At 58.5% G+C, this 26,572-nt stretch overlaps 1 protein-coding gene across 9 annotated transcripts in view; it reads right to left on the reverse strand.

Moving 5' to 3' along the window:
- The window catches only part of NFASC (neurofascin), a 185,485-nt gene that overhangs the window by 22,868 nt on the left and 136,045 nt on the right, over positions 1-26,572 (reverse strand). For 4 of the 9 annotated variants that reach the window (XM_079761560.1, XM_079761557.1, XM_079761558.1 and 1 more), the window contains 11 exons: positions 26,327-26,438; positions 25,796-25,962; positions 25,187-25,334; positions 23,883-24,007; positions 22,123-22,167; positions 20,878-20,979; positions 20,392-20,589; positions 19,604-19,674; positions 17,403-17,625; positions 10,625-10,747; positions 9,099-9,272 (listed from right to left, as the gene is read on the reverse strand). In XM_079761560.1, coding sequence (XP_079617686.1) covers positions 9,099-9,272; positions 10,625-10,747; positions 17,403-17,625; positions 19,604-19,674; positions 20,392-20,589; positions 20,878-20,979; positions 22,123-22,167; positions 23,883-24,007; positions 25,187-25,334; positions 25,796-25,962; positions 26,327-26,438 — 1,488 coding nt within the window. Of the gene's footprint in view, positions 1-1,290; positions 1,510-6,673; positions 6,689-9,098; positions 9,273-10,624; positions 10,748-12,371; positions 12,577-14,224; positions 14,341-17,402; positions 17,626-19,603; positions 19,675-20,391; positions 20,590-20,877; positions 20,980-22,122; positions 22,168-23,607; positions 24,008-25,186; positions 25,335-25,795; positions 25,963-26,326; positions 26,439-26,572 lie in introns of those variants that run through there. The other 5 variants (XM_079761562.1, XM_079761561.1, XM_079761564.1 and 2 more) reach the window with 4 other exon arrangements.

Here is a 26,572-nt window from a genome sequence, read left to right on the forward strand (position 1 = left end):
CTCCTCATCCTTATCTACCGATTCTGTGAACGCAAAGCTTTCAAGTGGGACACGAAGCCCCACTTGAATGCAAAAGACACCTCACTGTGGGGTCCCAAAGAATATCGATCAGCAAACGCTGCTGGCAGCTTCTAACAGCCTCGCAGGTTTCTCCTCAGCCAACTACTTCCTAAAGTGCATGTATGTTGTTTAAATTCTGGGTCCTGCACCTTTAAAGCAAGTCAGCGTTTTCAAGGTCTGGGGGGCATGTCAGCTACGAACAGCTTGCCCCCCCTTGCAGTTCACATCACTCCGTGTAATTGAATTAAAGAAAACACACGTGGGTGAGGCCCCCAGCTCACGCCAAGAGAAGTGGGCAAGGTGGGAGGCCGGCCTCAGCCGGGGAAGGGAACTGCCCAGGAAACAGCTGCTGGGAAGGGTCTGGGTGCTTCCCGCCAGCCCTCCGGCGGCATCACAGGACTTTACAGTGGCCCAAGGGCTCTGCAAGCTAGAGGCCCTCCCCTCCGTGGTAAGAAGAGTGTTTGATGCTTGGTTCTTAGAAATATTGCCGGATTCCCAAGGGGTCTCCTCGTGTGGGAAGAACAGAGCTGCCGGCCTGGCTCTGTGATGCGGGAACAGCACGTATCCGGGCCCAGCACGCCAGCCTGGGATCGATCCTTACCGGGGCCCCTGGAGAGGCTGTTCTCCCCCCGCCCGCCCCCCCCCCCCGCCCCCATATGTGTCTGTGGAGGCACTGGGAGTGTGAGTGGGAAGAGCAGAGCACCTTTCGGCAATACCGTTTCCTGGAAGCTCTGACGTTTTAGGAGAAGAGTGTGTAAGTGTGACCTGGGGGTAGAGGGGCCCGGGAGGAGCAGGGCTGTGGGAACAGCTCCCTGGCATGGCCAGCTACTGCCCGCTCCTTGGCCCTCGCTGCTGCAAGGCTGGCTGCGACATGGCCAGGGCAGGGAGCCTTTGTGGGACAGCTGTCCAGTGTCAGGCCCCTGTCCTTCCCCACACTCTCTCCCTCCTGGAGCGGCTCAGCCCTGAGCTGACTGCTTGGCATATGGTTGGAGGGACCCCGACCATTTGGGACCCGGGGGTCCTGCCTGAGGAGTGTGGCCCTCTGTTCGAGGACAGGGATCGGAGGCTAGGGCGAGGGGTACCCTGTGCCCCTAGGCTACCAGACTGACAATCCGGTTGTGTGTGTTTTCAAAGGAGAAACCAAGGGAGGTGCTGGCCACCACACCCCAGACCCCACCTGTCCGGGAGGCCTGTGGGCAGAGGAACGGGAGCATGGACAACGGGCAGTACCGGATTCATGTGTCTTAGTCCTGGTGGTGGGAGGACTCTCCATGGTGGCGGCGGCAGTGGTGGTGGTAGTGGTGGCGACGGTGGTGGCGATGGTGGTAGGTGCGACAGTTGGGATGGTGGGGACTGTTGTGGCTTCGGTGGCGGCAGCAGTGGCAGTAGCATCGGTACTGCTCACAGCGCCCGTGGCACCCACCGTGGTCGGGGGCAACGTGGGAGGAGCTGAGAGGAAAATGTAAAACAGCCGAGTCTGGTTGGTTTGGCCGTCGCCGCCTGGACACACGGCCCCCGCGTGCAAGGCAGGCAGCCCCGCGACGGGGTGGAGCTCGGGGATCAGCGTGCGGACGGACCGGGTCACCCGGGTCCCAGGGGCAGGACACAGCCATGTGGCAGGAAGAGAATGAAGCTCTGTGCGTTTCATTTTCTTCTCATGGTCTGTGTGGCTCAAAGCATCCAGCATGCATCCAGCCAAGGGCAGGGAAGAGGATGGGAAGGGACACGTACGAATCGCTCAGACCTCAAGGACGACGGCATGGGGTCCCAGGCCGGCGCCACCCATAACAGGCCAAGCAGCACCATGTCGATCCAGACCCGGAGCCTGGCCTTGGAGCGGGGCAGACGGCTGGTTCCTGTCCTACAGGAGCACCGGGAAGCCGGCCATTCCCAACCACTCACCCCAAATTACCTGTCCCCCCCCCCCCCGCCCCACACACACCTGCTGAATTCCAATGCCACCAGAGGATACACTCCCCTCTGCGAAGCCTGCACCGTGCCTCTCCCCGTCTCCGCTGTTGACCCTCCAGGCCTCTCCTCCCTCCTCCGCCAGTGACTGTCCCCCCTGCAGTTACCCCATTCCACCCTGGACGGCAATAACTGCCTTTCTCTCTAGGACATCTGGGGTCCAGGCACCCCAAGTCCTCTCCCTTTGCATTAGAACAAGAGAAAGGGCACGGATGGAAGCACCTCCCCCCAGCCCACAGCAGACACAAATAGAATCGCAAGCGAGATACATGCTGTGTCTTCTTTTTTGCACAAGTCGTCAGGGGCTTTCCATCTGTGCTAACTCATGCTCTCATCTTCCATCCAAAGCTAACCTTCCCCGGAGGTCAGCCCTTGGGGCTCAGTCTATGTGTGGCCACATTTCCAAAAGCCCTCTCCCTCTACGAAGGGTCCTGGAAGCTACTGCCCTTTAGGTCCAATCCTGCTATGGCTTGAGGGTCTGAGAAGAAGGATGGGGCAAGTCAGAGACAGAGCCGCGCCTCCATCTCTGTGGTCTGATCACAGTCCACCTGCTGGTGTGGATGCTAATGGGGCAGGAGGCCGGATGTTAAGACATTAATAGGTAGCTCTAACTCCCAAAGCATAGAGGTCCTGCCGCAAATCTCCATACTATCCCCACCCCCGTAAAAGGGGGCCAGGTCAGGGAGGGAGCCAGGAAGTAAACGGCCAGAGTGCTTTTCTCAGGGGAGAATAGAGATCCTAAGCTTCCTCAACAAGAGCCCTTTCATGCCCTGGGCCTCCAATATTACAAGTGCCCCACAGAGGAGGGATTGTTCCTGAATCCCTTGTCACTTCCCTATTTGTAGCATCAGAGGCATTGCTGGGCCCCGAGGGTGCTGACCACAGAAGCCACACTGGGCAGCTGACTCTAACACATTCCGGGGATTCCTGGGCAGAGGCCAGGCTGACGGTGGGATGTCCCTCAAGCCCCGCTCAACCCAAAGACATCAGGAAGGTGTGTGTGGGGGTGGTGGGTGGGGTCATCTCCCTCTCACAGGCATTATTCAAGGATATATTCAGTGCCAGGTAGCCCCAGGCCTGGAAGGCTCAGGGCTATAAAAGCTCAGCAGAAGGGATTTCATCTACCCCACCCACCAAGACAGATAGACAGACACATCCATGGAAGAGCCTGAGACCCACCAGGCAAAGGTCGGCTCTCTCCCAGGCGGGGTCCTGGCGGCTCCCACGGCCATGGAAACCCATGGGCCACGGACACACAACCGCTCCTGCTGTTGGGAGGGGCCTCGAGAGGCATGGACCGCCCTGGCCAGGACTGCTCTAATTTGGTTCCTTAATAGTGTACTTTCTAAAAGTTTCTGGCAAATACAATGTTCACAGGCCTCCCTTTTCTATAATTATTTAAAAGGTGTCATTAAATGACTCCCTTTTAACTTAAATCATCCCACTCTGTGTAGCTCAGAGACCTGGGCCTCCCTGCCCACACACAGTGGAGTTACATTTCCCACGCTCTCCATTCTCTCACGTGCCCCTTGGTCCTCGTGCAAGCAGAGTACACACGCTCACACTCACAGAGCCAGGCTCACGCCTGCGGCCCTGTGTGCCCCCGGGAGCGGCCTGAGGGGCGGAGAGGCTGAGAGAGGCGGGTTAGAGCGAGTTCTCCCTGGGCCTGCTGGTCAGAGACAAGAATGACAAAGGGCTTGAGGGTGCTTCCACATGGTCCTGCCCCTCGGTCTGATGGTCCCTTTGCCAAGAGGGACGGAAAGGAATTGACTCCCTCTGATGATGGTTACCTGGGCTCAGCGGCAACAGTCTCAGTATCAGTGAGAGGGGACCCCGAGGGGCGTGAGAGGAAAGGAATGATGTGTTTCCCAGGCATCATGGGAGTCACCTTGGCGGTTGCAACCTTAGCTGTCTGAGGTCACAACTGGCAAATAAGCACTCTGACCACCCAACTAGCTGTGTCTCCGTTCCCAGGGCTGGACAGGCCGGAGAGACAGGGAGCACAGAGGCAAGGAGGGGCTCTGAGGGAAGGGCCAGAGGGTCAGGTGAGTGAGTTTAGAGGAGGACAGAGGGTCAGGTGAGTGAGTTTAGGGGTGTGACAGAGGGTCAGGTGAATGAGTTTAGAGGAACGACAGAGGGTCAGGTGAGTGAGTTTAGGGGTGTGACAGAGGGTCAGGTGAGTGAGTTTAGGGGTGTGTGCAGGGGAAAGGAGAAGGAGGGAGGAGAAGGAAGAAGAAGGAAGGTTTCCCCTGGGGAACATGTCCAGTGCTCAGGTCAATGGGGGTTCAGGTGGTGCCATGCCCTGGGGCAGGAGCGGGGTAGAGGACAGAAGGGAAATAAAGCCCAGGAGCGGGGCTTATGGACGGAGTGGCTCCCAGTCTGGACAGACTAGTTGCTAGGATGTCACCTCCGGCCTCAGCAGGCACTATGGGCCGGAGAACCACCTGGTCAGTGCTCAGTGGCGACCACCCGCCTGGCAACTGAGAAGAAGGGGGATGGAGAACTGGGAGTCCAGGACCGCGACCTGAAGGCAGTGTCTACCTAACGGGGGGCCTGATGCACCCTGGAGGCAGCTCAGCCGTGGCCGAAGGTTTTCCTCCAGGTTCGGGAACAAACACCACGTAGGAGACGGAGAAAACTGAGCCCAGGCCCCAGGCCTGTCATGGCCGCCTACCCAACAATTACAGATCTCAGCTGAGTCAGAGATGAGGACAGCCTTTTCCAGACATTTCCAGGTGGAAGGTGCAGTCCAAAAATGCCCACATGGTGCACGGCCCGCCTGGCCAAACCACAGATGGCCAGGACCGATGGGCAGCAGTCCTAGGGAGCAGGAGAGGGATCATCTTCACCGGGTGGGACACCAACAGATCCGTTTGGGGAAAACCACCCAGGTTTGGGGAGGGTGAGAGGAAGGGAACAGTGGGCTGGGAATCAGGTCCGCGTCAGAAACATGGACTGGGCTCCATTGCCTGCTGCCTGCAGGTTATGTAGAGGTCCTCACGCATGGAAAGCGGCGAACAGCTGGAGAGCCCAGCACGGCTCCTTACAAAGGGCAGGGCCTCTCCGACCACGTCCCACAGAAGCTGGAGCCTGGAAACACACTGACTGATGGACAGAGACCCTGCACCCACTCTGCACACCAGGAGCGTGGACCTTCTCTAGACAGAAGTGCAAAGTGGGGCGTTTGGAACGACACCCATCCCCCTTGCAACTGCCACTCTGGACAGGGGCAGCACAGGCTGGCATGGATGCCCTGTGAGCAAGGCAGACGCCCTGCCGCCAGGCCCACCTGCCTCGGGTCCCCGGGTGCCAGAGTGGGGTAGATGGGCCAGGAGCTGCTTGACCAATGAGCTTCTAGCTGGTTCTCCGGGCGCCCTCCCTGTCTCAGCCTCACTCAGCCTGCTCAGGCTGCCCCGTGCACCTGCTGAAACAGGCCCAGAAGACTCCTCTGCAAATGTGAATCGAGAAGTCAGAGCAACCCCCAGAGAACTGCAGGCGGGGAGGGGGATGGGTGCACGCCACCCCCAGATCTGGCTGACAAAACAAAGGCAAACTGAAGGAAGCAGGGTGTGCAACAGAAATAGAATCAACCTAAAATGGGGGTGGGGGTAAAGGCGTGAAGGTGGGCAGGAAACCAAATCGGGCAAGGTAGCAGCCTCTTCATAAACCAACCCTCAGATTCCTCACACGTTCTCAGCTCTCCCCGCTGCCCGGAGCCTGAGGAGGCTCTGGCAAGCCCTTTGCTCTGCCAGGTGAGCCTTGTTCTCAGCCTCAGAGGCAGGGGAACGCACCTGGGTCCCTGCCTAGTGTCTCCAGCTGAGGGGAGGCCTTCTGCGCTGAAGCCCCCTCTGATGTGCCTCAAGCCCACACAGGAGGACGGGAGAGGAGGAACTTGGTTAGCAGGTCAGCTTCTAAGCTGGGACCTGCCTGCCCAGCGCCTCCCTTGTGTGCACCAGCCTCCCAGGACGAGAGTGGAGGCCGTTCTTAACGCTGAACACTCCTGGAAGCTGGGTTGTGAAGGGTGAGGGCACCGTCAGCCCATGGCGCCCAGAGACTCCAGATCCTGGAGCACCTGCCTCCGTCCAAAGATATGCTCACTTGGTTCTCCCTGACCAGAACCCACGGGAGGTGGCCGAGCTGGTGCCGGGCCCCCATGCAGCATGCAAGGCCAGCATGCACAGTGTCACCCTTTCAGGGCATGCAGCCTGACCAGAGGACAGGAGCTAGCTGTGCGCACCCGGGGTGCAGCATGCCTTCTCGGGGCACAGGGGCCCCCTGGAGACCGTGACCCTCTCTCTGGGCTCTGAGATGTCACGGGCCCAGGTGGTGCAAGGAAGCCATCACTCAGCTTCAGAGAAGGCTGCAGCTCCAGACAACAGGTCTGGGGCCCATGTGCGGGGGGGCCCCTTCTAAGTCATCCCCCTTCGTAATAGGGGGCAGAGAAACAGTAAGGGGAGGGATGAGGATGTGTTTGACTCCGGCTCCATCCTCTACACACATCCTCCTTGACAGTCTGGCTGCCCGACCCTGAAAGGGTGAGTCTGGAGCATGCTTTCTCCCGAGCCTCTCCCTCCTCCTCCGCCTGGGCTGGCCTCCACCTGTGACTCCCCTGCCATGCCCATTACCTCCGCGGCTGGTACAGTACCTGCGGTTGGAGTAGCTTCAGAGCACAGCGCCCAAGATGGCCAGAGAGAGGGAGAAAGGATAAGAGAGGGAAGAGAAAACAGAATACAGGTGAAACCACAGGACAACAGGCGGAGAAGGCTCTGGCTCAAACCTGGCCAGACAGTGTGGTCAGGTGCTGGCCACTGCCCTGCGGAGGCCGACTAGTGTTCGGGGCTCATGTTCAACTCCAATGGGCTCTGGTTCGTTTCTACAGAAAACGTTCCACCTGGCTTTTGGAGGCTTTTCCAATACACTCTGGTTCTACCTCTACTCAAGGACTATCACCTGAGAGGTGGTGACAGGCACAGGCCACCTAGAGAGCCATGTCCCTAAGCCTTTCACCGAGAGGATGTCCCGCCCTGGCTGGCTGGCCTGGAGGCAGCAGGCGGGGTGATTCTCCCAGATGCCAGGAATTGAGGGTGCAGGTGGTGTAGGAGGACACCATCCCCAGACAAAGGAATGGTCCTGGGATCTTAGCGGGGAGACGCTGGATAACGCTGAGGTGGATGGGAGAAGGGGGAGCATATTGGCTGAGCCCTCCCACACTCTCTCAAGCCGGGGAAGGCCTGGGAGCTGGGACAGACCAGAGCCCCGAGGCCCCCGTCCTGCCCTGCTGCCCCGTTCTTTCCCACCAGCTGTACTTTGTGAAATCAGAAACCCAACTGTGGACGGAACCCTAAAAGGAATCCCTGACTTTGCTGCAAATCCCTGGCTTGAGAAGAAAGTCTTTGTCCTCCTGTCGCCGGGGGCTGTGGAACGTTCCCTGGTGGTCACTGGGCTGGACAATGGGTCTTTATCGGAGTTCCATCCCGGGGTGGAGATGGGAGGAGAAGAGGCTCTCCTTATGTATCTCCTTCGAGCTAAGTAAGCAAGCAAGTGATCACCTCTGGTCGGGCCAGGCCTTGGATTACAGCACCTACAGTATCACTTACCCAAAGTCCCCCGGCCCCAATAAACCACCCAATGGGGTTGGAAGGCCACATGAGGAGGGGAGCTTATGGCGTGACTCACTCCTGGTTTACGAGACCAGAGAGGACCACAGAAAGGACTGTAAGCCCTTCTCCAGGTCCTGCCGCCCACCTCCACCCGCCCCCCAACCCCCACCCCGGTGCTGGCCGCTGGGAAGGGGTGCAGGGCTGCTTATGAAGCTGAGTTGGGAGCCCCAGGCTAAGGCAGCAGAAGCAGCAGGGCCTGGCAGCCCTGGGAGTGAGGGGCTGGTGCTCTCCTGGGTGGGGTAGGGTTCTCTGGAGGTCCGATCTGGGCCAGGATCGGGCTGCCGAACCTCAGCCTTCTGGAGAAAGCACGAGACACGATAGATAACCTGCTGCCAGCCTCAAGGACCCCCACTCACACCGCCTCTCCTCTGGAGCCTCCCCTTGCAGCCTCAACGCCCCAGCACAACCACGGCACCTGCCCCATCTGAACGTAACATTCCTCATGTTAAACTGCAACTGGGCATTGTCATGGATGTCGCCCTTCTAGACGGTGTGAGCTTCCTACCTAGTGCCCCCCACTTCTGGCACAGTGCCTAGCACCTCACAGTGTGGGGGCTCAAGAAATGGGCTTGTGAATGGACCACTGTGCCTCTGGAGAGGCAGTGGGGTCCCCCCTTTCATACGGGATCTGCTGATATCAAAGCTTCCATAGTCACAAACCGGAAATAGGCTCCTTGATACTAGTCAGCGTGTGCCGGTGGGCCCGGAGCCCCCTCTAGTGGAGCTCTCTGGCAGGTGCAGCTCCGGCGGGGATTGCTAGGCTCCTGGAAGACGCCAGGACCCAGGAGATGAACCCATTTGCTCTTTGTGAAGCCGGTTTGGCAAATGGCTGTTTCCCAACTCCCCTTCCTCCTCGCAGCCTGACAACTCACTCAGTTCAGGCTGCACGGAGGGACTACATCGACTCGGCTTCCGGGCAGGTGGCTGCAGTCAGGGCTCTCTCCCCCCTCCCTCCTTGAACCCACGTGCCCTTGGGAAAAGAAGGGGTGTCCCCAGAGCCGGGGTGGGCACTCTCAACATGCAGGCCAAGTTCAAGGTGCAGAGAGCAGACCCCGTTTCAAATGTAGTAACACTCCTGTCCCTAAACAGGCGAGCACTTTCACTGTTCCTTGGGGTTCATTAGCCTGTTTACTTCCAACACATTCTCTCATCTCTTCCGTATCCCCCGCCAGGCAAAGTGGGGACCCGGGTCTGATGACAAGTCTAAGGGACCTGAGTTGTCCACATACATCGCCAGCACCTACCTACCTGCCAGCACACAAGACGGGTTCCCTGCTTCCCTTGAAGGACCTGTAGCCTCCTTTCCCCTCCATCCCAGGAGGCCGGGCAGCCAGGGGCCAGGTCAGAGTTTTCTCTGGGCGTCTGCGTTAGCTGGGCCCCGTCATCCTGAGGCCCGCACAATGCACCTACCTTCATTCGGGGATGCCGGCGACTCCTCCGTGACTGCCTCCCCAGAGCCCACCTGCGTCCTGGCACTCAGGGTGAAGCGGTAGCGTGACACGGGGTCTGCTCTCTGCACCGTGAACTTGGTCTGGTTGGGAGAGAAGTTCTCCACCATCTGCTTTCCTAGTTTGGTTCCATTAACTGAGGAGAGACAGGCACGTGGAATTGAACTTCGGCAGGGCTGACCGCAATCAGTTATATAACCTGCAGCTGCAAACCTTCCCGGCTCAGCTGTAAGGGATACGGTGAAACCCGCCCCGTGTGATCACCTGACGGCTCGGGGGATGGGAGATTCGGGCAAAGGCAGCGTGCAGGGCAGGGGCTCCTTTCTGCTGTTGGAGGACACACCAGGGTTGCTACTTTTCACTCATCCTGTGATCTCGGGCTCACTGCAAAGTTACGCGGCTGATTCTGAAAGACTCCGTGTACCATCCCCAAGCCTTTTCAACGGGACAGAACTTATGGGTTTCTTTCTTCCTTTCAAACAGAACTAGGGCAAACCCACTAGAGCAAGCATGTCAAACTCTCGGCCCGTGGGCCACAGGCCTGGTTTACTTGGCTCGTGTTGGCCTTTGAGTTTGACATGCTTGCACTAGAGCGTCTACTTAATGCTTCCTTTGTAAAAAGCCTGTTCAGTGTACCTTGAAGGTACATCATCTCTGGTCACTCCAGGCTGGATCTGGGGCAGCACACAGCACACAGCTGGGTATTGACCTATTGCGGACCAGTAGCGTTATTGCTAGCTTTACCCAGGGGCCAGATAAGTTTCTATTGAACGAGTACAAAAAACGTTTTACATAAATGTTAAAGGCATGCTTTAAAATTGAATACCCATTGCATGTTGAAGTTATTTATTACATGTTCTTACAAGCTAATATCCTTTTAAAGAATTATTGTGATTGGTCACAAGCCTTAGAACAGGAAACACGAGAATTCTCGTGATCTGTCCGCAATGAGTTAAAATCGTTAACAATACCCAGCCCTAGACTCCAGAGCGTCCCACTGAGCGGCAACATCGCCTACTTTAGAGGGCAGAGGGCTTCATGTTTTTCAAATGTAAGGACACTCCTGTCCCTGCAGGGTGACACTGAACTCCTGAGGCTAGGTCCTGATGGGGTCACTCCAAGTTCTCGACAGGTCTCCATACAGCCGCCTTCCCATAACTGACCCCTTGTTGAGTGGCCGAGTGCTGGCAGGAGCCCTCTTCTAGACTTGTAGATGTTGGGACTATAGGATCCCCAAGGACTGGGGTCGGACCCCTCATTAGACCAGAAGTTCCCTATGTCTCACAGGCAACCAGAAGCTCCCTGCTGGAGGGACCTGTGTTAGGAAAGCAGGGCTGGGTCTCAACTGCCTCCCCTAATTCTGGGGGAACTGTTCCCCTGGCAGTGCCCTCTGTCTACACCCCAGGACCCCTGGGGTCCTCAGGCAAAGTGGTGAGCATAGGGCTCCTGACTCCCAGATTAGCTAAGAGCAAGCAGAGCGGAACGTACAGGGCACGTATCGGAGAGAATATCCAGTCAGGATGCCGTTGGGGTGTTCCGGGTGGTCCCACTCCAGGTTGATTGTCTGCAGGTTGGGCTGCCGGACTCGGAAGCGCCTGGGGGCGCTGGGTACTTGGGGAAGGAGAAGAGAGTGGGGGAGGTGAGGGGAGCGGGAGGGGGCGGGCAGGATGAGGAAAACAAAACAAAGCACAAGTATGAAGGCGCTGATCCGGCAACCCCCTTGCTAGGCAGCTGCCAAGCCAGAGCCCACGGCCCATCCAGGATGGGCGCCCCCAGTTCAGGACAAGCCTGGTTCCGACTCTGTTTAAATGGGAGAAGTAAATCGAGGGTTCCTGTAGCAACTGCCGTGGATTGAGCACGTTAGGTCCGATGCTGCAAAGATACCTCCAAGAGGGGCAGAGCACGCCGCAGGCAGGGAAACGACGGTCACTGTTTCCTACGGAGGCCCAGGCCCAGGCTCCTTGTCCTCAGACAAGGGCTCTCACCTGCAGGTCCCAGCAGCAGGCCCGCAAGTCTGAGCTGAGGGTGCTGGGCTCAGGGGGAGAGGAAAGAAAGCCCAGATGGAGCACGTGGACAGGTGAGGGGCAGGAGAGATGGGGGGAGGCTCACGATCAAAACCAAGACAAGACTGGCCAGTGTGGCTCAGTGGTTGAGCACTGACCCGTGAGCCAGGAGGTCACGGTTCGATTCCTGGTCAGGGCACATGCCCGGGTTGCAGGCTTGATCCCCAGTGTGGGGTGTGCAGGAGGCAGATCAATGATTCTCTTTCATCATTGATGTTTCTCTCTTTCTCTTCCTTTCCCTGAAAACATATTTAAAACACACACACACACACACACACACACACACACACACAAACACAAACAAGGTGGAGGGAAAGACAGGAATAAAGAAAGCAAGAGGGGCCCGGGCCGGTTAGCTCAGTTGGTTAGAGCGTCGTCCCAATCCACCAAGGTTGTGGGTTGATTCCCAGTAGGGCACATACAAAAATCAACAATGAATGCATAAATAAGTGGAACAACAAATCAATGTTTCTCTCTCTTTCTCCCTCTATCTCTAAAATTAATAGATTTAAAAAACAAGCAAGAGGGAAGAACAAAGGAGAGTCGAGAGAGGAGGAAGAGAAGAGGAAAATAACAGCTGAGAAGGGAGGGAGGAGAAACAGAAACGGGCGAAGAAAGCGCCAAGCTGACGAGAAAAGATTGGCTAGAACAGGAGACGGACTGGGGACTTCGTAGGGGTCTGCCTCCCAGGACCAGGGCAACCGTGAACCTGCAGTCGGCAGGCACCCCCTGCAGGGCCACTGCTCCCGCGGGCCAACGACCTCAGCGAAAGCTTCTTGATTGCAGAGGTGAGAGCTGTGCAGGTCCTGGCTGCTGGTCCACTGACCGATGCCTCTGGGTGGTCAGGGTGACTGAGCGCTTCAGCCTCAGGTGGCAGGCAGCCCGGGCTCCCGCAGTGCCCTGGGCGTCCGTCTGTATGCCCGTCTGGAATTACGTCATCAGACCACACAAGTGTTCTCTGGAGGTACAACCTCATCAGGGCGGGCCGGATAGGTGACACGGTGCTGTGTGGGGATGGTAGGAGCTGCTCAGCTCACAGGTCATCAGCTCCTTGAGGTCATGCAGAGGTCAACTGGTGCTGTCCGTGCCACGCCACAGCCGGGCCGCTCCATGTCCACCTGAAGGTGGTGCCGTGACCTGCCCCACCCTGAAGCGCTGCAGGTCAGACCTACCTCCTTCCGGGGTGGTGAACTCCTTGGTTTCACTGCGAGGCCCATCGCCTCTCCCATTGACCACAACCATCTCCAGCTTGTAGTTGCTGTAGGGAAAGAGGCGGGACACCACGCCCCGGAGGCGGTCACCGGGGAAGCCGGCTTGCTGTCTCTTCTGAGACACCCACAGGCTCTTCAGTAAGCTGCTCTCCCTCCAGTAGTAGGCCTTCAGGACAGAAGCAGGCCGGTGAGGGGGCGCCAGGCAGAGCTGGGTTAGTGGTTAGTGGTGGTGGGAGTGACCGGTCTTCCCTTTGCTGCCACAGGCTCCAAATCCCAAACGAACGCATCAGCGCCACACAGGGCCGGGGAGGTGGCCGACAGTCCCCATTCGTCAGCCACCAGCCAGTCTGAACTGATGTCAAACAAGCAATAGGGCGTGTGGTTTCAACCGCCTCTCTGGAGAAGAGGCAAGCTGGCCAGGCTCACAGCCGCGCTGCTCCACCATGAGCCTTATTTCGAAGCTGGGGACCAGGTTGCTCAGGGAGTCTGTGCCCAAACCGCAAATACCGGCCAAGGGTCCAAGCGTGGCAAGCTCTGTCCTGTGCTCAGAGGCCGAGTCCCCTGAGCGGGATTAGTACGGTTTAAGCCTGGCGGCAGGAGGAGTTGAAAAATAGCGGGTTACCCCCACAAGTCTGACTATGAGAAAGGGTTGTTTTAACCCTTTGAAGTCAAATGTTGCTCTTAATATTGTCTGAAGACCTTTAGAATCGGTGTCCAAGTCAGTGACATGCCAGGCAGCCTGGTGGCAAGAGCTGGGACGGGATGGCCTATGGGAGGTGGCAGTGTCACAGGTAAGGCTCAGAGCGTGTGTGACACAAGGTCTGATTAGCAGTGGGTAGGAAGCGCCAGGTCAGGCTGCCACACCCACGCCACCTAGGCCTCCATCGGCAAGATAAGGAGGAAGTCCAGACTTAAGAGGGCACCCAATGGGACCTTTAGCCAGAAAAACCTCCAGGCAAGGAGGTTAAAGGTACAAGCCAACTGTTAGGGGAGAGCTCGTTCAAGTGTGTACATCATCTTGCCTGCCTTCCCCCACTTACAAATTCATTCCCCTCCATTCTGCCCCCGATGGTCCACCAGCCAACGCTCCACCAATGACCTCTGAGGTCACAGAACCTGTGTGAGCATCCCGTGGCTACAGCCTCCCTCGCTTCCCAGGCCACTTTCAAACAGAGCCATTCCTAGGAAGAGCCTTGCCTATCCTGGGTTTTCTCTCCCTTTCCCGCAACTCAGCTCACTCTTTCAAAGAAGAGAGAAGACTGAACAGAAACCGCTCCCAGGCAGGAAGACCAGAAGCCAAGAGCCGGGATGACCCCTGTGCTGGGTCAGCTGGCGTGGCTGCGACCACAGGGAAGGCCTTTGCACCCTTTTAGCGGTTACACCTGTTAGTTGGGGCTTCACAAAATCAGACCAGGAGAGGCAAGCAGCCCAGCGGGGACCATTAGGAGCAGGCAGGGTGTAGCTCAGAGGTGCTTCCACAGAGCTTCCGTGTATGAATGTGCGTGTATCCACTCACGCCTTACAGGCATGGCGTGTGATGCAACATCCACCCAAGCCACCGCCCTTCACATGATTTCCTGCTGAGCAGCCTCTCTCAGCATATCCATTGCAGGACACACCTGGGGGTGTGTGTCCATGTATGTATATGAGTATAATTTTGAGGAGCTAACCCTAGACATCATCTTCTTGAATCAACTCTGGGTTCCATAGCTACCCCGAGGCCCCCTTCCGAACATCTCCTGGCCTGCACCTGCTACCCCTTGCCCTGGTTATGGAGCGGGTGGTTAGGCGGGGCTGGGAGCTGGCTTCCTCACTCGGTACTCTCTGAGCTGGCCCTGGACCGTGTCGGAGTAGACGCGGTTCCACTGAAGGCTGATGGCTGTGCTGTTCAGGACTCGGATTTTAACGTCAGTGGGTGCAGCCCTGGGATCTGCAATGTGTTGGGACAGAGAGCAGGTTATGCTGGCAGGGTTGGCCCCAGGACCCCAAGTTCCCCTCGACTTTTCTCTGCTGCCCATACCCTCTACCCCGCTCTGGACCCTGAGGGCAAGGGCTCTGTCTCCTCCATCCGACTGCACTTGGAGGAGTGGGGAAAGGCTCAGAACAAAAGGGTGGCAGCCCAGGTAGGAGGGCAGGGATTTGCTACCCTCACGTGATGGGTAGTCTCCATTTGCCCCTCGACTCCATTCTCCGCCCTTCCCCACCCTGCTCCATGTCCCAGGAGGCTGCCCTTTCTGGACCAAGTCAGCTGGGCTCGCTTGTTCTCAGGTTTCTGGATGGGTTTGCCCAACAGGAGATCCTGGGGCAGGAGAGGTAGCTATGCCCCTTGCCGCCTGTTTGTGGGGCTGACGGCTGACAGCGTTGCATTCTTCTGCCCAAGGCCATGGCTCCTGTGGGTGGCCCTCGATGGCATGGTGACTCACCCACCTGCTGCCCCTTCAAGGCTCAGGGTCAGCCCCTAGCCCTCCAGGTGGTCACCATACTGTGCTGTTTCCCCTCGGGCCCTGTGCTTACATTAGAAACTAGAGGCCCGGTGCACGAAATTCGTGCACGGAGGGGGATTGTCCCTCAGCCCAGCCTGTACCCTCTCCAATCTGGGACCCCTCAAGGGATGTCCGACTGCCCGTTTAGGCCCGATCCCAGGGCAGTCGGACATCCCTCTCACAATCCAGGACTGCTGGCTCCCAACTGCTTGCCTGCCTGCCTTCCTGATTGCCCCTAACCACTTCTGCCTGCCAGCCTGATCACCCCCTAACCACTCTGCTGCCAGCCTGTTTGCCCCCAACTTCCCTCCTCTGCCAGCCTGGTTACCCCTAACTGCCCACTCCTGCAGGGTTGATCACCTCCAACTGCCCTCCCTTGCAGGCCGGGTGCCTCCCAACTGCCCTCTCCTGCTGGCCATCTTGTGGTGGCCATCTTGTGTCCACATGGAGGCAGGATCTTTGACCACATGGGGGCAGCTATATTGTGTGTTGCAGTGATGACCAATCTGCATATTACTCTTTTATTAGATAGGATAGAGGCCTGGTACAGGGGTGGAGGCCAGCTGGTTTGCCCTGAAGGGCGTCCCTGATCAGGGTGGGGTTCCCTTGGGGCGTGGGGTGGCCTGAGCGAGGGGCCTGTGGTGGTTTGCAGGCGGGCCACGCCCCCTGGCAACGAAAGTGGAGGCCCTGGTATCTGGAATTTATTTTCCTTCTACAATTGAAACTTTGTAGCCTGGAGCAGAGCCAAGCCTGGGGCTCCCTCCGAGGCCCGCAGCCATTTGTGTTGGGGTTATAATTGAAACTTTGTTGCCTTAAGCGGGTGGGCCCGGCCAGGGTGTGCGGAAAGCTTTGCTTCCCCTGTTGCCGGCGGCAACCCTGGCCTGCTCTCTCAAGCTCCATTCTGCCGCCATTTGTTTGAATTTGTTTACCTTCTATAATTGAAACTTTGTAGCTTGAGTGGAGGCTTAGGCCAGCAACAGCTGGCAGAAAGCTTGGCTTCCTCTGTTACCTGGGAAACCTTGTTCTCTGTGGCTGTAGCCATCTTGGTTTGGGTTAATTTGCATACTCGCTCTGATTGGATGGTGGGCGTGGCTTGTGGATGTGTCGGAGGTATGGTCAATTTGCATATTTGTCTATTATTAGATAGGATAGTCCGCCTTGAGTGGCATTTGCTTCCTGCCAGGAAACATTACCACCAGAATAAAGGCACCTTATCCATGACCACCTGGAATGGGAGGGCCACTCCCTCCCCCATGACTGATCCCCGCCCCCTTTCTCTATTCTGCTGCAGAAGCAGTTCGCCTCATCCCCTCTACTCCATCAGAGCAGAGGCCACAGAGCGGACAGATGCAATGGCGACTAAGGGGCGGTCCATGAAGTTCATGACCAGATGCTGCCCATTCCATACTTGCCATCCAGCAGTCTCCTGTCCAGAAGTGTCTGCCACCACGGAGATGAGGAGTGGGATGGACAGAGGGCCTGCTGACCTGCCCCCTCCCCCTCCCCCCGCCCCATGCCCACCTCCCTGCCCTGCTTATCTCCCAAGTGGGTTCAATCCACAATCACCTCCAGGAAAGTGGAGCACAGGGCCCAACCCTCACTTCTTCCCATCTCACTGTTCAAACATTGCTGGCCTGGCTCCTGACTCCAGTGTTGCCCCTGTGACTCCACTCCTCCCTAAGACTCTCCCCAGCCCCGCTCCCTTCCAGTCACCCCATGATCTCTTCTTAGATCAGACCCAGACCCACTGGGGTACAAATCACCCTGATCTGGGGGGGGGGGGGGGGCGGTGATGCTCCACTGCCTCTCCTGCCTTGCTCAGCTGTCTATCGGATTGATGTCCTGGGACAAAGAAGCCACCACCGCCTGGGAAGCCAGGCACCTGCTTCCACATATATGCCCAGAATCTCACTGATTCACCCCGTGCAAGCCCCTAAGGGACTTCTCTTTTTATGCTCAGTTCTGAGGGCCAAGAGCATCCTGGGAATGCTGGCAGGAGGCTGGTCTGGGTGGCTCCAGTCTGAGGCTCTGTAGACCTTCTCCATCCCTGAAGGCTGCCCGGGGGAGCCGGGGGAGGAGTCTGGCCTGTGGCCCTGCTTCCTGGGTGGAGCTAATGGCTCCTCGGGATACACAGTCCTGAAGTCAGTGAGGACTGGCAATAGGCAGACCAGAAGGCCTGGGTTCGATTTTCATGCCCAGCACTTGCTGTTGTGTAATATGGCCCACATTTTCCTCGCGGGGTCTGTGTTCACATCTATAACATAGAGTACTGGACCAGGTGATGACGCGGAGTAATTTTAACTGGTGTCCAGATGATACACTTCCGCTCCCAACACTATAAGGGCCCATCTGTTGCTACGTAGGTCAGTTTCCTCTTTCCCGGGAACTAGCTGTCCTCCCAGTTCTGGGAAGTCCCACGACCCACCCCGAGGTTCCTAGTCTGTGAGCGTGGCCCTTATGCAGCCCAGCTGGGAGGGTCCTGGGTCGGGGCCAGGGGGAAGGTACTCACAATCTTCTCCAGAGTAACCGATGACCGTGTCTGGCTCAGGGCCCTTCCCAAAGTCATTTTCGGCCTGCACTCGGATCTCATAGGGCACGTAGACAGGCGTCTGCCCTACCACGTAGCGGGAGCCCCACACGGTGGCGTTGTTCCAGGTCTCTCGAGTCTCTCTCCGCCGCCACTTGACGATGTAGCGCAGGTTGGGGCCAAAGGCGGAGGTGGCATTCATGGGCTGGGCGGGGAGAGACAGAGGGCAGAGGTGGAGGGGCAGGTGGGGGGCCCAGACCCACCCACAGCTCGTCTCTTTCTCCCCCAGGCACCCCTCCAGATCTGCCCAACACTGCCCAGCCCCCACCCTCACTGAGTCCTCCAAGAGCCGAGTGAACCCAGCAGCCCATAGATTTTCTGTGACAAAGGCGTCTCCCAAGACCTCATCACCGTGACTCCCACGTGTGCAAGTGCATAGGGAGCAAAAGCCTTATTTTGGACAGGACCCTCTCCTATGGTGGAGCAACAAGAAAAAATATGGATGATAATATAATATTCTCCAAAGTCAGAAAGGCATGAGCTCTGGGTTAGCCACTGCCTGCCTCCTGCCCGTGAACTCAGAGTTACAGAGCCGACTTCAGCTCTCCCAAGTACAGGCAGGTCTGCTCTGTCCTCCCGACAGGCCCCAGCCTTCTCAAAGTGGGCGGAGCTCTGCCCTCTGTTCCCTAAGGGCCTGCCCCCGCAGGCAGTCCCAGAGTACAGGAAGGAGCGTGGACCTCGAGCAGACCCTGCACAGCCCCGTGGGTGTGCTGGGGTCTGGGATCGGCCAGGCCCCGTTGCTGGGGCTGCTGGGAGACCAGGCCCTCAGCAGGATGGGGATGGTCTGGACGCCCAACACTGTGTGTCCTGTTCCCATGATGCATGGCCGCAGCACAGAAGTGCATTTCAGCAGCCAAGTTTGCCTCTCTCAGACTAGGACGTGGTTTGAAAACAAGTCATTCTGATGCCTGGCCGGCGTGGCTCAGTGGTTGAGCGCCGACCTATGAACCAGGAGGTCACGATTCGATTTCTGGTCAGGGCACATGCCCAGGTTGCAAGCTCAAGCCCCAGTATGGGGCATGCAGGAGGCAACCCACCTCTGATTCTCTCTCATCATTGATGTTTCTATCTCTCTCTCCCTCCCCCTTCCTCTCTGAAATCAATAAAAATATTTTTTAAAGAAGTCATTTTGAGGTGACACATCCAATTCTGATTTGGAAATGTAGTCAGTGAACCAAAGTGAAGATGGGGTTCTTCAAACCTGGCCTGGAGTTCTCTAGCCCTGACTGCGAGAAGGTCTACGCTGACAACGCCAGCCGCCGGCCTCTCCTCACGCCCAGCAATCTCGTGAAAGGACCCAGAACACCAATGCGAGCCCAGTGTTTATGCCCAATCGTCCCCAGTCCAACCTCAGCCCCTCCTCCTTCTTCTTTTTTTAACCCTCACCCGAGGATATTTTAAAATGTACATATATTTTATTGATTGTTTTACAGAGAGGAAGGGAGAGGGATAGAGAGTTAGAAACATTGATGAGAGAGAAACATCGATCAGCTGCCTCCTGCACACTCCCTACTGGGGATGTGCCTGCAACCAGGGTACATGCCCTTGACTGGAATTGAACCTGGGACCCTTGAGTCCGCAGGCTGACACTCTATCCACTGAGCCAAACTGAGGGCCCCTGATGATATTTTTTCCATTGATTTTTAGAGTGGAAGAGGAAGGGAAAGACAGAGAAATATCGATGTGAGAGAATCACATTGATTGATTGCCTCCTGCACACGCCCTGACCTGGGCCTGGGCTGGGAAGGAGCCTGCAACTGAGGTACATCCCCTTGGCCAGAATCGAACCCAGGACCCTTCAGTCTGTTGGCTGAAGCTCTATCCACTGAGCCAAACCGGCTAGGCCTCAACCCTTCCTTCTTCTGAAGAAAGAAGCCCATTTTATTTTGCTGGTTCTCTATGGTTTTGCCAGACTGCCCCCAACCACCTCTGCTCCTCTCTCCTGTCTTAAATCATGTCTAGACACACTCCCGCTTGGTTTCTGGACGCCCAACGCAGACGAGTGGCCACCACACCAGCCAGGCCGTCTGAGCCACCTGGGGCCTTGGGGTGTCAAAGGCATAAAGGGTGAGGGGTCCCAGGTGCACACTGCTGCCTTCGAGGCTGGGCTGGGGGACACTCACCGTCCATGTGATCTCCATGTTGTTCTTTCTGGTCCCCTCTCCTTTCACGTCGCTGGGATTGGACTCAGGGGCTGGAACCCAAATTGACACGAAGTTCAAGTCCAATGTGTCCAGGGAGTGGTGAGCACCTTGCTCCCCCCCCCCCGCCCCCCGCCTGGTCTCTCCCACGCTGTTCCTCTGTGTCTCTCTGCACTCCCATCTCATGGGCAACAGAACACACTCTGCCATGTCTCACGTGTGTGACGTGCCTGCCTAGCTCGTTAACCCCTCTCCAATGCAATGCCTCTCAGACAGACTTGTCATGAGGCTTTTCATACTTCAGATGCCCATATAGCCAACTCGTGGATCATCCCCTTCGTGGATTAGCCGCTAAATATGTTTAATAGCAGGCGGGTTTATCCCAACATTTAACATTTTGGGGATGTCAACGAGCCAGTGTGATTTCAGAATGCTAAATATTACCCAGGAAAAGAAATCTGATAAAATACCGGGTTACACATTCCTGCTGCAAGTGTTTGCCACAGCTCTTCCCTTTCAAGCAGACCATCGACGTTATTAATGACATTAGTAATAATAAAAATGACAGTTAAATGAGTGCTCGCATTTCAAATGGAATCCTCACAGCAGCCCCTCTGGCACCATGCTGATATTACAGATGAGGGACCAAGCCTTGGAGACGTTAAGAAACTTGCCCAAATCTGCACGGCTGGGGGCTGGGGGCACCCAGTGGGAGCTCAGGGCGCCTGTCCCAGCACCATGGGTGAGCCCTCGGGTGGTTCTGTACTCACGGGCCCCGCTGGTTCTGTAGCGCTCGGATGGGAGGCTGGGGTGGCTGCTGCCGACCTCGTTGACAGCAATGACCCGGAACTGGTAGTTGACGTACGGGGACAGGTGCAGGACGGCCGAGTTGACGCTGCCTGGGAACTTGGAATGGTCGTGCCAGACCCCTGGCTGGAACTGGTCCTCTTCGAACTGGACCACATAGTCTGAGGGCAAGGGAGACAGTCAGCTGCTTCAGGGGCTGAGTCAGCTGCCTTCTTCCGGAAAGCATGCCCCACGGTTTTCATTCTCTCCATAACCTCCCTCGGTAGAGAGAGGCTCAGGGAGGATTCCTATCAAGACACCGAAAGGGAGACATGGCTTCCGTGGGGTCTGCAAACAGCCCAGGGCACGGGCCAAGTGAGGCGGACGGGGCCCGACACCAGGGCCAGGCCTCCGAGCTCCCAGCTGCCCCCACCCTCTTCTCTGGCCCGGAGCGCAGGGCCCTGGCTGACCTGTGATGGGGCTGTTGTTATCATCCCCTGGGATCCAGGTCAGCCTCACACTCCTCTCGGCCAGGTCGGTGAGCTCCAGGTCCCGGGGTCTGTCCGGCCGTCCTGGCAGCAGAGGGAGAAGACACCGCGCAGGACTCCCGAGTTAGAGCCAGCCCGTCCTCCCCCCACCCCCGGCCACACCCATGGACAGGTCCCTGGAGGGCGGAGGCCACCAGAGCAGGGCCCACCCCCAGCCTGCCCCGGAGGGTCCGCACAGGGACCACCCCCTTCCCTCAGGGGGTCAAGGGAGAACCAAGAGGAGACTCCAGTTCCACCTCCCTCTCCGAGAGTATCCAAGGATGCAGGGCACAGAGAGAGGCGGACCGGCCAGCCCATCCCTGCAGGTATCTTGGAGTGCAAGCACTTGGCAATGCTTTTCACTGGACGCGTGTTCACGTGTAAGAAAGCCCGCGAGGAAGGAAGTGTGGCCATTGTCTCGTTTTCTCAGGATTATTATTTTCTACTCTGTACGCCACGGCGCTGAGGGGCAGGAGCCGGAGGGTGTGTGGGTGCTGAGCGAGGCAGACAGGCTCAGGGGATGGGAGGGAGGGAGGGGACCAGGCCAGGGAGGAGATGGGGACGTGGTCAAGAAGTTCCAGGGACGGACGGGACAGGAGCCCAGCAGGCTTCCTACCAGCGGGGAGGCAGCACCTTTTGGGGGCTCCAGTCTCACTGGGTTGCTTTAGTGGGGGTGAGTGCTATCCAGGGTCGGGGATAAAGCCATGCCACCATGGACTGGTGGGGTGGCATAATTTCCCCCTATGTGGCTCCTCAAACCAGCCATTTCCACATGTTGGCTGATCGCTGGAAGAATCTGGAAGGTGAGCCCCCATTCGTGTGTGCTGACTGTTTGTGGGGTTCATAGTGCTGGACATGGAGAGGCTGCAGGAAACGTGGGCCCACAGATGGTTCGAAGCAAGTGGGCCACAGGCATGTCCGAGGCCAAAGAAGAGAACAGGCCTCCCCATGGGCATGGTGAGAGGTCAGAGGTCAGGGACGCAGCAGAAAAGGCAGCCAAGGGTGTCTAAGCTCAACCTGCACCTGGAGCAGGAAGCCAGGGCTGTGAAGCTCAGGGAGGGAGCGGATTGGGCAGGGCGTGGGGATGACGCACCGCTCACCCAGCACCTCCTGGGCTGCTCTCCTCTGAGACCCCACCCTCCCCGGCCTAGCGAGGGCTTGGCGAGGGTCCCGATTAGTATGAATTACCTTTGGGGAGGGCAGCCAAACGGTTAGTTGGAGTGGTCTGATCAGCTGCAAAGGTAAGACGGTTAACCCGGTTAGCTGGTTATCTGGGGTTAGAGGTGTTCCAAAAGCGTGGGAACAGGCAGCCGAGGCTGGGAGAGCTGCCCCTGCAACCTGTTTCCCCACGGCTTCCCCTCCTTCCACAGAGCCCTCACTCCTAGAGGCTCCTGGGGCCCCATCTCCCTCCTGTCCCAGGGCCCCATCTCCCTCCTGTCCCAGGGCCACCATCACCCTGGGCCCCATCTCCCTCCTGTCCCAGGGCCCCATCACCCTCCTGTCCCAGGGCCCCATCTCCCTCCTGTCCCAAAGCCACCATCACCCTCCTGTCCCAGGGCCACCATCACCCTGGTCAAGAAGTTCCAGGAATGGACGCGACAGGAGCCCAGCAGGCTTCCTACCTCCTGTCCCTGGGCCCCCATCACCCTGGGCCCCATCGCCCTCCTGTCCCAAAGCCACCATCACCCTGGGCCCCATCTCCCTCCTGTCCCAGGGCCACCATCACCCTGGGCCCCATCTCCCTCCTGTCCCAGGGCCACCATCACCCTGGGCCCCATCTCCCTCCTGTCCCAGGGCCACCATCACCCTGGTCAAGAAGTTCCAGGAATGGACGCGACAGGAGCCCAGCAGGCTTCCTACCTCCTGTCCCTGGGCCCCCATCACCCTGGGCCCCATCGCCCTCCTGTCCCAGGGCTACCATCACCCTGGGCCCCATCTCCCTCCTGTCCCAGGGCCACCACCACCCTGGGCCCCATCTCCCTCCTGTCCCAGGGCCACCATCACCCTGGGCCCCATCTCCCTCCTGTCCCAGGGCCACCACCACCCTGGGCCCCATCTCCCTCCTGTCCCAGGGCCACCATCACCCTGGGCCCCATCTCCCTCCTGTCCCAGGGCCACCATCACCCTGGGCCCCATCTCCCTCCTGTCCCAGGGCCACCATCACCCTGGGCCCCATCTCCCTCCTGTCCCAGGGCCACCATCACCCTGGGCCCCATCTCCCTCCTGTCCCAGGGCCACCATCACCTCCTTCCTGTCCCAGGGCCCCATCTCCCTCCTGTCTCAGGGCCACCATCACCCGAGCTCCATCTCCCTCCTGTCCCAGGGTCACCATCACCTGAGCCCCATCTCCTGGGCCCGTGTGCCTCCACTGGGGAAGGGACAAGAGTGCACTAAGAGTAAAGGCAGTGGGGCCCAGAGAGAGGACAGAGGTGATGAGGGACAACGGGCACTTTGCCTCCCTGGACGGGACCGGCCCCCTCCCCAGGTTTGGGATGGCTTCGTATGTCCAGCGCGGCCTGGACGAGGTGGGGTCACCCCGCTGAGTGCACAGCGCCCTGTGAAACCCCATGGGGAAGCGGGGAGGGAGGAAGGCCAGCAGAGGTGTTGGAAGGACAAACACAAAGTTCAGTCTTGCTTCAATGATGGATCGTTTTAATGAACTTAGTGGTTTAGAGTTAGCTGTAAAGTTGGTGAGAATGACCCCCACAGGAACCCCTGTCCACCTTCCCGCTCTCATTCGGGTGAGAACACCGGGAGTTAATAGCTCTACTTAGGAGGCAAGTCATCGAACACAGCTTCTCTCGAAAGGAGCAGCCCCTAACCCTTAGGTCAAAGGGCAGGAGACTGCCACAGCTGGCGGGCTCGCGGACCACAGAACTGTGCCGGCCCCCGGCCTCTGCGGCTGCAGGAAGGGCGAGGAGGTCAGTGCCACGGGCAGCGGCAGTTACCTAGCACGGTGAGGTAGGCCTTGGCCCGGTCTTGGTCCAGCTCCGTGCTGGCGACGCACGTGTAGCTGCCCTGGTCCCGCTCGGCCACACCGAAGATGGTCAGGGAGTCGTCCTCCTTCTTCATCCTGCAAAGGCACCGAGGGTTGGGAGGAGGGCGAGTCGGGGAAATGGGAGAGACAAGGGGAGTGCCAGGCATCGCCTGCTGCTTTCTCCCTGGATGGGGGGCGAGTCAGAGGGGGAGGGGATCCCCAGGCTGGGCTGGGCAGCCACAGCCCCTCCTGGGGGACATGAGCCCCATCGCGATGCCCGGGAGAGACAGGGTGCTCACCAGCACTTACGGTGCTCAATAAAGGGGAGAAGGAACACGGGAGAGGCCGACGTGGCCCTGAGCCGTGCTCAGTCCTCAAACGACACCTGCTCTCTGTGCCTTCCTGTGCTGCGCTCCCTCCCAACTTAGACCCACCCCCAAAAGGCAGTTGGAGACCCCTCCCCTCCCCATTCTCCAGCTCTGTCTCCAGCCCAGACTGGTCTCTGCACCCGGGCTTAGCCGGGTGCCAGGCTCCTCTGAACTGTCTCCCATAGAGGGCGGGCACCAAAGAGCAGGCAGGCGTGAGCAGCAAGTGAGTGCCAGGATGTGCCTGCCCTCGGGGAGGGGGAGGGGTACCCCCACAAAAAACCAGGTGGTCCTTGGAAACAGCTGGTGCCTAAGGCAACCTCAGGGCCCTGAGGTGAAAGAAGGTGCAGCAAAGGGCCCTGCGGAGGGAGGCTCGGACCTTGACTGCACAACAGAGACACCCGCGGGCAGGTGTAGACACTGCTGGTGCCAGCCCTCCCCAACACCCATTAAATCCGAATTTGGTACCAGGAAGGGGGCAGGCTTGGGGCTAGGAAAAGCATCCCAGTGGTCCTAGTGGGCTCGGGCCAACCCTGCCCTCTGCTGGAGAACAGGGGCGCTGCGGGCAGGGCGGAAGCTGGGGGGAGTGGGGGGCCCCTGGCTGTGATGCAGAAGAGGAGGAGGGGAGGAGTCACAATAAAGGAAGAGGAAAAGAGAAGGAGCGAGGGGAGAAAAGTGAAGAGAGAAAGGAGTTGGAAAGAGAGGAGAAGGAAAGGGAAGCAGAGAGCTGAAAAGAGAGAGGGAGAGGGTGCAGGGTGGGGGTCTCCCCTGAGGCCATCCTGCCCAACTCGGCAGCTCCTCGGGGACAGGCGGGACACAGGCTCCCTACCCCTGGGTTCTGCAGGGCCCCGAGAAGGGAAAGGAAAGGGCCCCAGACCAGCACCAGGAAGGGCTAGGGCGGAGCGGAGACCTGTTCCCGATGTAGAGCGGCTGGTCGTCCTTCAGCCAGGAGACCGTGAGCTTCAGGGAGGGGTCGTGCTTGACCCGACACTCCAGCTGCACGGTGGTGCCCCGTTTGACAACCTGGTCCTCAGGAATCCGGAAGATCCGGGTGGGGTCTGCGGAGAAACCCAGGTGCTCGGCGCTGACACGCTCTCTGCCCCGCATCCCAGCATGGACCCAGTGTGACATGCACGACCTCAAGGTTAGACCCATCAAGGGAGGTGGCAGAAACAGTCTCCCATTGCATGAACGGGGGAAGCCTGGTGTGGGTGATCCCCAATAGTAAACCACCCCAAATCCTCTCTGTCTGACTCGGGAAGATCAGATGCAATTCCTGGGGTGGCGGTGGAAGTCAGGTGGGTAGGCTTTCCTTCCTAATGCCATAGGGACCAGGCGAACAGGACTCCGTGTCCCAGCACCCAGGCCAGCCCCACTGGGAGTGTCCCGCTAGGGATCAAGCATTAGGCGTGTGCATTTCCAAAGTGCAAAACACACGTGGCTAACCTGGAGAGGACAGCTTCCTTCCCCAGCTCCACCCCCCGCCCCCCACCCTCCACCTACCAACCCCCTTCTTTACCTTTGACCTCCAGGCGGACCTGGTTTTCGGCTTTGCCCAGGATGTTGGTGGCGACACAGGTGTAGATGCCTTGGTCCTCTTTGCGGATCATCTTGATCTCCAGGCTGCCGTTCTCGTAGACGTGGTAGTTGCCACCATCCAGGTTGCTCCCTTGCCCATTCTTAAACCTCACAACACAGCAGCAGAACACACCACACACTGAGAAAGGACTGGCCCCGGGGCGCGGGCCAACCACGCGAGAGAGACGGTGTGGGCAGTGGGAGGAGCCCCACGCTGGGAACCCGGAGCCCTCATCCTGCAGGGTCCGCCTCCAGCCACGGAGTGGCCCCCGGCAAGTGTCTGCCCCTCCCCGGGCCTCGGTGTCCTTCTGTGCACAACACGGGGGTTGACCCAGCTGATCTGCCAACTTTCTCCCCGCGTTGCCCCTTTAAGGTGCCCAGGCCTTGCTCAATACTTGTTATGGGCAGATGGGGATGACAAAGGGTGAGACAGATGGCCCCTGCCGGGGAGGCCTGGGCTCCTGGGACTTACCATCGGAGTGTGGGGATGGGGGACCCGAAGAAGGGGCAGTCCAGCCGTGTGCGGTTGTACAGGATCACCCGAATGAGCTGGTTCCGTGGCGACATCATGCGAGGCGGCACGTCTGCAAGTCCCAGACAAGGGGTCTTGGGTGGGGGTCTCACTCTCCCATCCCTTTCCCGCTGGTCTCATCTCTCCGTGCTCCCTCTGAACAGCAGCTTTCCAAGCGCCAGCCCTGCCCCTCCCCACGTGGCTCCT

This window comes from Cnephaeus nilssonii (genome assembly GCF_951640355.1).
Source record: "Cnephaeus nilssonii genome assembly, chromosome: 21".
NCBI classification, from domain to species: Eukaryota; Metazoa; Chordata; class Mammalia; order Chiroptera; family Vespertilionidae; genus Cnephaeus; species Cnephaeus nilssonii.